Source organism: Phoenix dactylifera, unplaced genomic scaffold (genome assembly GCF_009389715.1).
Source record: "Phoenix dactylifera cultivar Barhee BC4 unplaced genomic scaffold, palm_55x_up_171113_PBpolish2nd_filt_p 001325F, whole genome shotgun sequence".
NCBI lineage: Eukaryota > Viridiplantae > Streptophyta > Magnoliopsida > Arecales > Arecaceae > Phoenix > Phoenix dactylifera.
In genome coordinates, this window is record NW_024068656.1 from 46050 (window position 1) to 57980 (window position 11931).

General features: G+C 37.2%; 2 protein-coding genes across 11 annotated transcripts; both read right to left on the minus strand.

Annotated features, from left to right (window-relative positions):
* Positions 1–364: 364 nt before the first annotated feature.
* LOC103707580 (protein root UVB sensitive 4) lies at positions 365–5094 on the minus strand. Of its 10 annotated transcripts, none has more exons than XR_005509785.1 (11): positions 4555–5094; positions 4081–4227; positions 3850–3996; positions 2450–2512; positions 2273–2349; positions 1775–1877; positions 1535–1637; positions 1290–1438; positions 1139–1200; positions 662–880; positions 365–584 (listed from the first exon to the last, which is right to left on the minus strand). XR_005509785.1 is itself a non-coding variant. In XM_008792115.4 (11 exons), exons 1-11 carry the CDS (start codon positions 5035–5037, stop codon positions 564–566), a joined length of 1578 nt encoding a protein of 525 aa, XP_008790337.2. In that variant the 5' UTR covers positions 5038–5093; the 3' UTR covers positions 365–563. The 10 variants fall into 10 exon arrangements, 5 of the variants coding, with proteins under 5 accessions (XP_008790337.2, XP_038977945.1, XP_026660644.2 ...); XR_005509784.1 differs by adding an exon at positions 961–1040 and having other exon boundaries at positions 365–880; XR_003385814.2 differs by adding an exon at positions 961–1040 and having other exon boundaries at positions 365–880; positions 1139–1204.
* A 1645-nt stretch (positions 5095–6739) lies between these two features.
* Positions 6740–11328, minus strand: LOC103707579 (heavy metal-associated isoprenylated plant protein 7-like). The gene is made up of 5 exons (XM_008792113.4): positions 11099–11328; positions 10413–10578; positions 9374–9564; positions 8704–8791; positions 6740–7265 (listed from the first exon to the last, which is right to left on the minus strand). The coding sequence occupies exons 1-5, from the start codon at positions 11105–11107 to the stop codon at positions 6919–6921; spliced, it is 801 nt and encodes a 266-aa protein (XP_008790335.2). The 5' UTR covers positions 11108–11328; the 3' UTR covers positions 6740–6918.
* Positions 11329–11931: the final 603 nt, after the last annotated feature.

Here is an 11931-nt window from a genome sequence, read left to right on the forward strand (position 1 = left end):
TTGAAACCACTCGGGGAACTACTACCGAATTGATTCTGCCTGAGATTGCTGATCTACTCAATTTAAGGGGTAATGGCTTTACAAGTAACTAGGGTAGCTCACTTGAAATTTGAGTTCTTGGAAGAATTAAATTGTCCGAAGCTCCTCCGGTGCAGTGCAAATGAAATGAAGGCCGGGGCTTACCATGCTGCTAACGCAAAGAAGAAAACAATGGGAAAAAGGGAAGTAAACAGAGACTATGAAGGCATCATTTTTCCTCTTTGTAGGTTGGTTCACAAACCCCACCAGTGGCAACAACTTCCCCACATTAATTGCTTTTGTCAAGGCTTGATTTCATGAACCGAAGCAAAGAGATCAAAGGACATAAGTTACAGAAGTTGCAAAACCAACATCCCCACCTTGCAATGTGAAACACTACAATCTCTTGTTCCATTTTTACTCTTGTATGGCAGTTAAGTATCATGTCAAAATATCAAGCTCCAATTCTCTCTCTCAAAAAGAGAAGAAAAAAAAAGTCAGCTCCAGACTAAGGTCAGCTGGATGGTAGAAAGTGCTGGCCTTACTTATCGCGGTGAGCACTCAACCTAAATGGAAAAAGAAAATGGAAAAAAGTAAGATGTGTTTCCAATCAGTGTATTCTTGTATATGAATCCTCTCTCACCAAGCTATATCGTATCTGCTCTTGGAAATTCAACAAAATGTTCTTCACAACCCAACCAGCTCTTTGAAGTTCTTCTATCAAGTGAGTACTCTCTCTAATGGCACGCAGCTTGCTATCTTCTACAACTTTAAACCACTCTGCTAGCATTGAGTCTTCAGTGCTGCTAGCATTACAGATAGAGCTACTCCTCGGTAGCAACATCTTGCGGATGAGGCATGCCTATTGCAAAACAAACAAGTTTAATTTCAACAGCTCACATTAAATTAAAATAATACACTAATCTTGACAGTGCAAGATACCATTATTCTTGATGAACATCCACATAGAAGAAACGAAAAAAAGAGAATAGTATGTAACAAACAGGAGACTATAATCAAACCTGCCAGAGAATAAAAGTGATAGATTATAAATTTGATAACTCCTTTTATTTTATTTGTCTCCATGTAAAATCACAAATTTCTAATTGAGCTTTGTTACCTGTAGCAGGCCTATAATGATATCTGAGGAAACCGCTGTTTCCTGTAAAGAAAGGAGGATCCCTGGCTGAAATTCACAGAAAAAAATAAGTTCCAAATAGTGTATCAAGAACAATCAAAATGTCAAACCAAAGAATCCATGTGATACCGACTTGTTTTCTTGTTAAACCCTTCTGAGATATCTCCATGCAAATAAAGTAAAGATCTTCATGACGCAAAGATTGTATGGTCAAAACTGACACCATGGAGAACGAATCCTTCGGATCAAGGCATCCTATTCTGATTGGCCATAGCTTGCTTCCTGATCCAAACCTCACCAAGCATCTATAAGCTCCATGACCAGTGTTCTCTCAATTTTTATATAGCAAAGAATGAAAATGTTTTCATATACAATCACCTTTATTCATTAAGACATCTATGCCTTCCTTGCTGCTAACCTCTGCAGGAGATGGGACAACTCCTGAACATAACCATGTGTTTATTATAATCTCCAACCTATCCTGAACATGATAATAGAAATAATAAGGAGCAAAATCTTAAAATCTACAAACAAGATTAAAAATAATTGTCCACACATTATTACACCAGCAGCAGCATAACAAGCCCACTTAGCAAGAAAGATAAAGCGACCACTGACCTTGGTTAGTGTTTGTAGGTGTACAAACTTAAGTCCTTGATAAATAGCAAACAAGTCAACTGCTGCGAAAATAGGATAGATGAGTGGTAGACCTGCTTGAAATCTTCATAGCAATTACAGAAAATTAGTTGCTGCTAAAATAAATCTCAATGACACAAACAGTAAGTCAACTATCACTTGCATAAGATATGATGCACCCATAACAAGAATTATAATTCAGCAGTTTTCTTGCATTAATGGTCCTAATAGACTAGGCTAGTGCCAAAAGTTTCCCCTATATAAAGCTCAAATACTCCTTAAAGATGTCATAACTTGTGAAAACTAAAAAAAGATAAAGTCATGTACTACAAATTATTGTGTGTATCTATATGGCTAATAAAGACAAGGGGACCATGTTATATGTTAGTATCCTAGATTATTGTCGAAGTACGAATGAGTAAAGTGCGAAAATTGACCTATTTAACATGCAAGACCTGCATGAAATTAGAGATGAATTACCTTTGGTTAATCTTGCATAATATATTCAACAGTGCAGCAAGCAAAAGACCCAGGTTGTCAAAACAAACAGTTTGAATCTGCAAAGGAGATGTGAGAAGTGGTTAATGCAAAAGAAAATGAGCTAGCGATTAAAAAAAAAAAGTATTATACAGAAGCATAAAGCAACAAACTGGGAACCTGGGACTTTGCAGAAACTTCACCGAGATTATCAGTTATCGCGAAGCTCCGATGAATGGCAGTCTGCAAAACATTGGACAATGTAAAATTTTCTATCTACTACTAACTTATGTACTCAGTAGAAAATGCTTCAAGTTCAATATAATAGACATTGATGAAGAAAGGTATATAAGGTAATCATTGTATGCAAATACACATGAAAAGCCAGATAGATCAACAAGTACTTGGAATATGGGTGCATGTGCATCCCAGAACGACAGTCCCATCAAACTAGTACTCAAGCATGACAATAAGAAGTTAGAATGTTTACTAACTTTATGCTTCGAGGCATTCTTCTATCCATGATATGAGTTATGCTATCTGGACAGATATAATAACATTACAATTTAGGTCTTGCATGGTTTGTTAATTGTGAAAATGTGTATATTATGGTATACAAGACTGCAAGTCCCATAATAACAGTTCTCGTAATCCTAATGAGAAAATAGGGATCTTTGTAAAACTAGGTTTATGATTGTAAAGTAGATCTCTTTTTGCTGGTCAAGTTACTGCGAACCATGCTTATACAATAGGTGCTATAGCAATATTCAAGAATTTCCCAAGAGACTTAGGGTCTACAATCATGTCCTATCAAGAGTTCTTGATTAAGAATGTTCTTTAACTAAATGGACCTCTATGTTGATTCGAGAGTGATTGGGGTCAAAGAGCTAAACAAGTTTAGGCTCATGCAAAGTTGAGTTACAGTCCTCTGAGGATCATGAAGTTTCTTTTAGGCTTGTTAGGACACCTTTATATATGGGTTAATTTAGTGGAATAAATTAACATATAAATCGAAGTATAGTGGCACAGAAGGTGGATTGCTATTCCAACTCACATTAGTAGTGAAGCAAATACAATACTGCTGCATTTTGGATAGCTATTACTTTCCATTCTCAAATATGAGATCATCTTTATATATACTTTGATATAAAAAGTGATGTTAAGTTCTGCATAGTTCTGGGATATTAGTTGTGATGGGTAAAACAGGGCCATCATAGATTGGTTTGTTCTGATTGAAACATGTATTCATTCATTTATTGAGAAAAAAAGGACAAAACTTGCAATTCAGTTGACCTAAAAGCACAAAACTGTGACTGCAAAGGTAAGCAACCAGTCCATCTACTAGTACCAACACAACTTTGCTTTACCAACGAGTCCATCTACTAATACCAAGACAACTTTGATTAGATATACTATAGTGGGGCAACTTGCTGTAATGTTTTGAGCAAAGTAGAAAACTTCAGCATCAAGTTCTCACTATAATTATGTGCTAGACGAGCCATCTTCAGTTACAAACAGAGAGTAAACTGAGTAAAGAAACAACTTAATCATGTTGAAGCTTAATAATTTTGAAAACTTACACCAGTTGCTAGGTAGGCTGCAAGACTAATAGACTTGGCAATGTTGGCAACTGTAGCAAGAAGCAAAAAATACTGAGGGAAGGCAGGCGTCAACAACTCAATTCCAATGCCCAAGCTAAATAAAACAGATGTGGAGAACCTAACTCGCTGCACAGAAAGCAATTATAAGTTAGGGAATGAATTATAGAATAGGGAAAAGGTAATTGCAGAAGTTGCTCAAACTAAGCACACCTTTAAATTCGTATCAAATGCAGAACCAAGACTAGCTGTGTATATACACCTACTAAGCCGACCAAGACCATCTTTCAATACCCAATTTAACGCAGCTGCAGAGGGAAGGGAATGGGAGGAGCCAAATCCTATTGCCCGAAACATAGCCTGTCACCAATTATTCCAATAATTATGAAACACAAGAAATCTTCATGTTTAACCATATAAATAAAAAATATCTAGGACCTAGTCTCCAAAAGAAGACTCTTAATGATGAACTTGGGGCAGCACATATTTGAGCTGCCTCTGAATTCATTTTATCAATTTTACATGATCTACATATCCTAATTAGAAAAACCACAAATAACACTAACAAGACATTGCCTTTAGATTGGATGACTGGATGAAGCCATATGTATGATATAAAGAAAGCATTTTTGCCGAACTGAAACAAATTCCAGCTAACAATAAACAAGAAAACAATCTAACAAATACCTGTGTGGCAAGAACTTGGAGAGCAGAGCTCGAGACTCGATGCAGTACTTTCCACTTCAAATAGCCCATGTAATTGTCCTGAACTTGACGCGGAACGAACAAATGCCGGATGGCCTCGCCCAACATCTGGAACAGCCGCTGGAATTCATCGCCGAACCTGAATCCATCGGCCGGTTCTCGATCGAAACCTTCCAACCGGAGGTGGGCACCGTCCCAGAGGTACCGAGAGGACTTGCCGGCCCTATGAACGACGACGGGGAGAGGAAGGAGACTACGGCCTTCGCATCCCTCGATCTCTTCGAGCTTGAAGCGGCGAGAAAGCTTCGAAAGTTTGGAAAATGTTGGATTTTTGGGAGGCAGGGACAGATTTGGCCTCACGGAGTTGGATTGATCGATGGAGGAGCGAAATCTTGGAGTTTTGCGATGGTGCCATGGGTATTGGTGGAGACGAGAGTGGGAGTTGAGGTGCGAGGCGGACTGCATAGGAGAACCGCTCCTTCAACCCTTAAAACCCTAAACTCTCAAAACCGCCGCAGAAAACAAAAAAAAAAAAGAAAAAAAAAAGAAAAAACAAAAAGGGCCTTTTGTTCTCATGTAACAAGAACTGCTTCTCGGGCGAGCCGGGCCGGGTTCGGGCCCATAGCGAGAGGAGGGGACGACGCGGCGAGGAGATTGAAGCTAAGAATAGCATACAAATTTTATGCTGGAATAGTTATCCAGGGTATCACTATTTCTTAATTAGACTTTTTTTTAAAACTGTTTTCTAGGTACAAGACCCGTTATATAAGTCTTATTCCTACTTTATTCTTGAACCAAATGCTGCCTTAAGTAATGTGGATGGTTCGGTACGGCAAGTTGAAAAGCAAGTTATGAGACCAATTAGAGTATTTTCAATAGAAGGCGTATGAAGATATCACAATATGTGATAATTGGGCATTATGTTGCCAGCTAACAGTTTGACACAAGGTTGAGTGATTGCCAAATGATAGTCTAGTAGATTAAAATGAATTAGAGTAGAACAAGGTCTGGCGTGGGTTGCAGAAACTTTGAGATATCATGCATGTCTCGAAATTATCCATTTATACACAATTTGGACAGCCTTATTGTAATGAAAATTATATTTTCCATGATTATTTTTTTTGTATTTCTGTTTTGTTTCTCCAATTACTCAACATGTATATGGGAGGCAACAAGAGAAGTGAGTGAAGTTGTTAACCGGATGGGGAAAGTGATTCGAACTTTGGTTTTCTGACCAAAGCTACCAAGCACTCAAAACACAAATGGAATACAAAGTTGCTGTTTGTGACCTTCCAAATGGAGGTTTCCCCATCTAAAAAGGTAAATAATATTCCATTTACTTGTTTAACGTCAAGGAGCGATGCTTCCCAAGTTGTGAGATATTGCTGCTTTTCCATACTAGATAGAAAGTCACCGCAGCATGTATGAAATTAATTTAATGAGGCATAAAAAATTGTAGATCTTGAACAAATTATAGTCACCATATATATATATATATATATACACATACATATATAGTCATCCATGGTACGCCATACCAATTCAAACCGGACAGTACAAGGCTTACCCTACCATACCGGTTCGGTATCGGTATCCGGTATGCCAAAAAACTTCGTATCGTATCATATTGATATTATGCTAGTGTGGCACTAGTATGAAATTCGGTATCGAGACGGCAAATCTTATAGTCGTCCCTTGAATGTGGGCTCTGCAATTGGTACCAACACTACCATAGAGTAGGTGTTATATTCAAATTTTGCAAGCAAAATTAGAAAGATGAACTGATGTGTTACATTAATTATATATATGATAGTACCACTTATGCATCTAGCTTGATGATAGATGAATTTTCTTAGGTTCAAGTCCCATCAGGTGCATTAGAATGACAAACACATAGTGCATTTGCAACCGTACAATAGCTATATATCGATAGATTGTTGATGTATGCCATGTGGTTTGTCGAACTAAATTCAACATTTTCGATGAATTTCAGCACCTTGTGTGAGTCTTCTTGTATAAAGTTATTGTTATTTCAAGGTAAATATAAAAGAACGAAAGATGTTGCATCTTATAGGCGCCTCAAAAGGCTGGACCATGAAGGTGCCCCAATTAGAAAACCAATGAAGAGGTAAATTTTGTTATCAGCAATGCAGATGAGGGAAGACTGTAAAAAAGATCAAACATGCACATAAAGAGACCTACTTATTGGATAAAAAGGTGAATTACTCTCAGATAGGAGATATAGCTCATCAGTCCTTTCCCTACTAAATACAAAAATATGCATCAGCACACATATTGTGTAACATACACAAGCAAGCAACACATTTTTAAGGTCATATTCTTTGGTTACATAAGAGTGCAAGCATTTGGATTCTCATCACTGAAAATTTGAGGTGGGTACGCATACTCAACATAGAATCTAGAAGGCCAATATTCATATTTCTTAGCATCAATCTTCTTATCATCTTCGGTATTTTCTTCCTCTTCTTTCTTTTCACCTCCGCCTTTCTCTTCCTCCTTCTCTTCTTTCTTTTCCCCTTCTTTCTTCTCTTCATCCTTCTTTTCCTCATCTTGCACTATTGAAGCTTGCCTTCTAGCTCGTTTGTACACATTCTTCACCAATTTTACTGGGTCTATAATGCCTTTAACAATGATTTGATCGTTTGGTAGGTCTGTAACTACTGACTCTACACCTGCAGAATAGAAAAAAAAAAGATGTGAGAAATGACCCATACTTAGTAGTTGATGAAGAACAATGCTTATTAATTATGGTTCTAATGATTGATCAAAGTGTACCGTGGTAATGATGTATGTCCTCGGAACCTTAAGGATAACTGATGAATCTTTGAATCAAGTATTACCAAAATGCTAGTTAGGCAATGGATATGCTAGTTAGAATGTAGCTCAACCTAGCATTAACAAGTCGTACGCCAAATGGCTGCACAAAAAAGATAGAAGACCCGCTTGCAATTGATTGTTGCTTGGAACATATATATGGCTGCAATCCTGTCTCCATTATGTTCTAGTAGGAAACACATTAGCTAATTTTCTTTTACATAAATTTACTGTACAACTACAAAGTTAATAAGGACAGCAATGGATGGCCTAGTTTCATGATGATCCTCTTGTGGTTTGATGAAGTTGGGCATCTATCTAAACCGGAGAGGAGGAAGACGGGGGCAGCGCCGAAGAGGAGAAAAAGGGGAGTAGCTAGGGCAGAATGAAGGCTCGGGGTCGGGCGCTGTGTTTGGAGGGGGTCTTCGTCTTTGACAACGCCTATAAGGATCATCTTAGGTCTTGACCTTCGACGACGCGTTTAAGCGTCGTCTTAGTTCTTGACCTTCGATGACGCGTTTAAGTGTCATTTTAGTTTTTGACCTTCGACGACGCGTTTAAATGTCATCTTAGTTCTTGACCTTTGACACCGCTTATAAGCATCATCTTAGGCAGAAAAAGAACAACAATGCTTAAAAACGTTATCCTAGGTGCACTCCCCACGCTTCCCAGCATCGTCTTAGCTTGAGGCCTACGACGACACTTTTAAGCGTCATCTGTTCTTTCAAATTGCTGGCACTTATTAAAAGCGTTGGCAAAATTTGGCGCGGGAACCAAATTTACCGATGCATCCTCCTAGAGTCAGCAATCAAGAGTCGGCTTTTACCCTTTTTCCTGTAGTGGTTGGACTTATTGGACATGGAGAATTGGAGGTTTTCTCATGGTCAATCACATGTTAAATTATGCATCATGAAAAAAATAAAAAGGCACCTAAGCAAAACATAATTTATTGGTTTTACAAGTCATATTAATTGAGAGACCATACTGTAAGATTAATTGAAAATTTCTATACAATTATGGTTATGAGTGATAGATCACATGCTGCCAAAGCTTACTTTGATTTTATCAATAATATTTATTGATCAGATGACCAAAGTATGCAAGATTAATTGAATATATATTTTCAGTTGTTATTTTTAGTGATGAATCACATGTTAAAATATGCATCATGGAATAAATAAAACAGACAGCTGTGCCAAACCTAGCACTCAGTTTTACAAATAATATTGAGTGGGATGACCAAATTAGTATGTAAAATTAAATGAAACATATGCTATAACCAAGTTCATGACATACCATCCATCTTCTTTATCCGCTTTTGCAAAACTTGAGCGCATTTACCACAATGCATTCGAACTTTCAACATGACTGTGATTGCCTTTGGCTGCCATTGAAATTGAAAGAAAAAAAAATTGATATAAGTCAAATGATGGTTAAGGAACATGATGTAAGAAATCGTGAATGCTTGCACCAAATCAATATATAAACAAACTTTCTTGACATTAGACTGTAGTGCCATTATATTTGTATCAAAATCTAAATAAGATGCTTAAAGCAAAGAGTCCAGTCCTGAAATTTTCTTTTCAGCATACATATGAATGTTAAAACACTTTAGTGGATACCAACAAAATTAGATTAATATACAATTTTATAAGAATAAATTCTTTTCAACTGATGGGCTTTAGCCTATTTTGATAACATTGTGGAGTTAGGAACCTAGATTACAAAATATTAGTTTGACCAAGGAAATTATATATTGATTTAGTGCCATCCTAGATAACAGTCTTTGGAAGCTTTGATGTACTTGAAAGGTTAGGGCATAGGAGCAGCTATTCCACAACTCACAAATAGAAGCAGATATGTAGAAGAGACATGGTTTAGAGGAGTAGGTAGTTTTAATTCCATCCTTTATTATTACTCCTGACTGCGAGGTCAATCTGGAGAAAACAAAAGAAAAATACAGTACCTCTTCCTTCTTTTCTTCTTGTGGGGGTTCCTCTTTCTTCTCCTCCTCAGGAGGCTTAGGAAGGGGAGAGATCAGGTCAACCTTCTTTCCAGTCTTCTTCTGAATTCTCTCGCATACCTTAATTGGGTCTGCTCCCTTTCCTTTCACCACCACTGTCCTGGACATGCTATCTGTCTTTACTTCTTCAACACCTATTAAGATTAAAACTATGCTACTTTAGAGAAAATATGCATATCAAAGAACTAATAGGTGTCTAGAAATGATAAGGGATTTTTCAGTACTTTTTAATCACAAAAATTTTGACCTTAATGGGTACAAGAAATCTAGTCAGACAATATTCCACGATGTTATTGATTTTGTATTGTTCTAGTCCTGCAGGTAGCGGGGTTAGGCCTACTAAAAACTTTTAATTATTTTCAACAATGACTCAGCCTATTGACTAACATATTTTACTCATGTCTCAGCCAATTCCATTGCTGGGATTAATTAAATTCAAGGATAAGCTACAATCGGCCTCAAGTTGTAAATTTCAGGACCAATGGGCCATGCATGCTAGTGCTACGTCCATGATGTGCTTATCTTCGTTCTAAATTATGAATTTCTTGACAACAAATTATATGCTGCCAAAGCATTTCTCATTATAATAGAAAATCATCTTATTGGAAACATTCCCTAGAATTGGAAAAACTATAGTTTGGTGGGTCTACTGAGGCACATCCAACATGAAACAGTGGTATGGGTTCACCTGCAAAGTATAAAGCAGCAGAACATCCATATTAATAGGATAGTTTCAGACATGTTATTTAGGAATTAATCATCTTGAGCTAACTTCATATTTCTGTTAATGCTTATGTCTTCTCTCAAGTTTTAGCCCCTATATTGGAGCAAGGGATATTGGCTAAAGGTGAGATTTCAGTGCTTCCTTTTAGACCATTCATTTGTTAGTATTCTTTAGTTCCCAACCAAGTATTTAACAAAGCATTGTCAGACTATTCTAAAGAAATGGAGGGAAAGCTATGGCAAGGAATGAAGAAGAGACCTTCAAATCGTCTCAGAGATCGTTCAACTTTTCTTGCACAGGCCTCACAGTGCATGTCCACTTTGAGCACTATCTCCGGTGGCTCTTCTTCCTTCTCCTCTTTCTTCTCTTCGGTTCCCTCTTCCTTCTTTTCTTCTTCCTCCATTTTCTTCTCTTCCTTTTGCTCCTACACATTAAAACAAAATAGAAATCTTAGAATATGACTAAAGAAGATTTTAAAAAATCATCTAGAATTAATACAATTCATTGACTACTATTTTATTATATTGTTCTTTTCTCAAAAATATATTATGTATAAATTATATTTTTAAAATCTGTTTTGGAGGAAAAGAAATCCATGCAGCCATACTTTGATTGTGATAGTACCACCTAAATAAGAAAGCAAACACTTTTTTTTAAAATTTTCAGGAAAAAATGATGGTTCACCTCATCTATATTTACCACATCTGAAGGAAACCAACTCCAAATAATTTGATCAAACCAAAGCACTGATCCCCTTCATGGTAGAGCGTAACGAGCCCATGCATTAATTCAGTTTAAAACCTAAAATGATCTTATACCTTATTGCATAGAGCCAACAATTCTAGTGATAATATTCTAGAGACAAGCTTCTAAAATATTTGAAGTCCCACAAAGAAGTGAAGAACTTGGGACACTTCTAGCCTGCAATGCAAGGCTATACTTACTTCACCCATCTTTATTTTGAAGATATATCGCACGCCAAGATGCTTCGGTTTGATACAGAACTAGTGTGACACAAAACCGGCTATAAATTTTTCTTTTTTCCTCTCTTCTATTCTTTGGGAGTACAAAGGAAAAAGGAGAGAGCCCTCTTTTCCAAAAGGAAAAGAGAGCCTTGGTTCTTCTCTCACTCTAATTGGCTTCTTCTCTCTCTTCCTCTCCAATAGATGCTACAAAGAAGCACAAGCTAGGGTTTATATAGACAACGTGTGGGGTGGAGATTTCGCTAACTCTTTAAACATCGAGTTGCTTTGTGGTCCAGGTTGTACGTGCAATGGATTAGAATGATGTCACCTATATGAAATAGTGTTTGTTATCTTCAAAAAAGTGAGCCCTTTGTCTGATTCCCTGCAGTAGAATAAACATAGTGCTCGCTTAACCATGCTTGGCCCTAGTCTCTAAAGTTTTTTGTTACATACAACATATTGATCAAGCTGGGCTAATCAAAGGATTAACTATTTGTGACGTATAATTGCAAGAAGGGAAACAAATGGACTAAGGTATGCTAAACTTGACCTAGTTCGCATAATATATCTTGGTCTTGATGCTCCATATCCGAGTTCCTCTGCTGTATCCACTGTTGCCATTTCTGATGCTAGCCATATTTGAGACTGTGTGCCCTAGAAATTTGTAGGCAAAGAGCAAATTCTCTACTATGCAAATAGAAAAGTTATGGCCCATAGGTTTGTAAAGACCCAGGACCTCATCCAAAGGGCTAGTAGGATTGTCATGGTGAACATGAAAAAAGAGTACTTTGAATCGAAGTGGTGCCCTCGTT

What these genes read in the sequence shown, in the direction of transcription:
- LOC103707579 (XM_008792113.4), bottom strand. An exon ending in ATCTCTGAGACGATTTGAAG is followed by an intron (nt 9,565 to 10,412) that starts GTCTCTTCTTCA and finishes TAATCTTAATAG; the next exon opens with GTGTTGAAGAAGTAAAGACA. An exon ending in AAGAAGAAAAGAAGGAAGAG is followed by an intron (nt 8,792 to 9,373) that starts GTACTGTATTTT and finishes TTTCAATGGCAG; the next exon opens with CCAAAGGCAATCACAGTCAT.
- LOC103707580 (XM_008792114.4), bottom strand. Translation starts at nt 5,037, where the DNA reads ATGCAGTCCGCCTCGCACCTCAACTCCCACTCTCGTCTCCACCAATAC. An exon ending in CATTTGATACGAATTTAAAG is followed by an intron (nt 3,997 to 4,080) that starts GTGTGCTTAGTT and finishes CTTTCTGTGCAG; the next exon opens with CGAGTTAGGTTCTCCACATC. An exon ending in AGATGTCTTAATGAATAAAG is followed by an intron (nt 1,439 to 1,534) that starts GTGATTGTATAT and finishes GGTTTGGATCAG; the next exon opens with GAAGCAAGCTATGGCCAATC.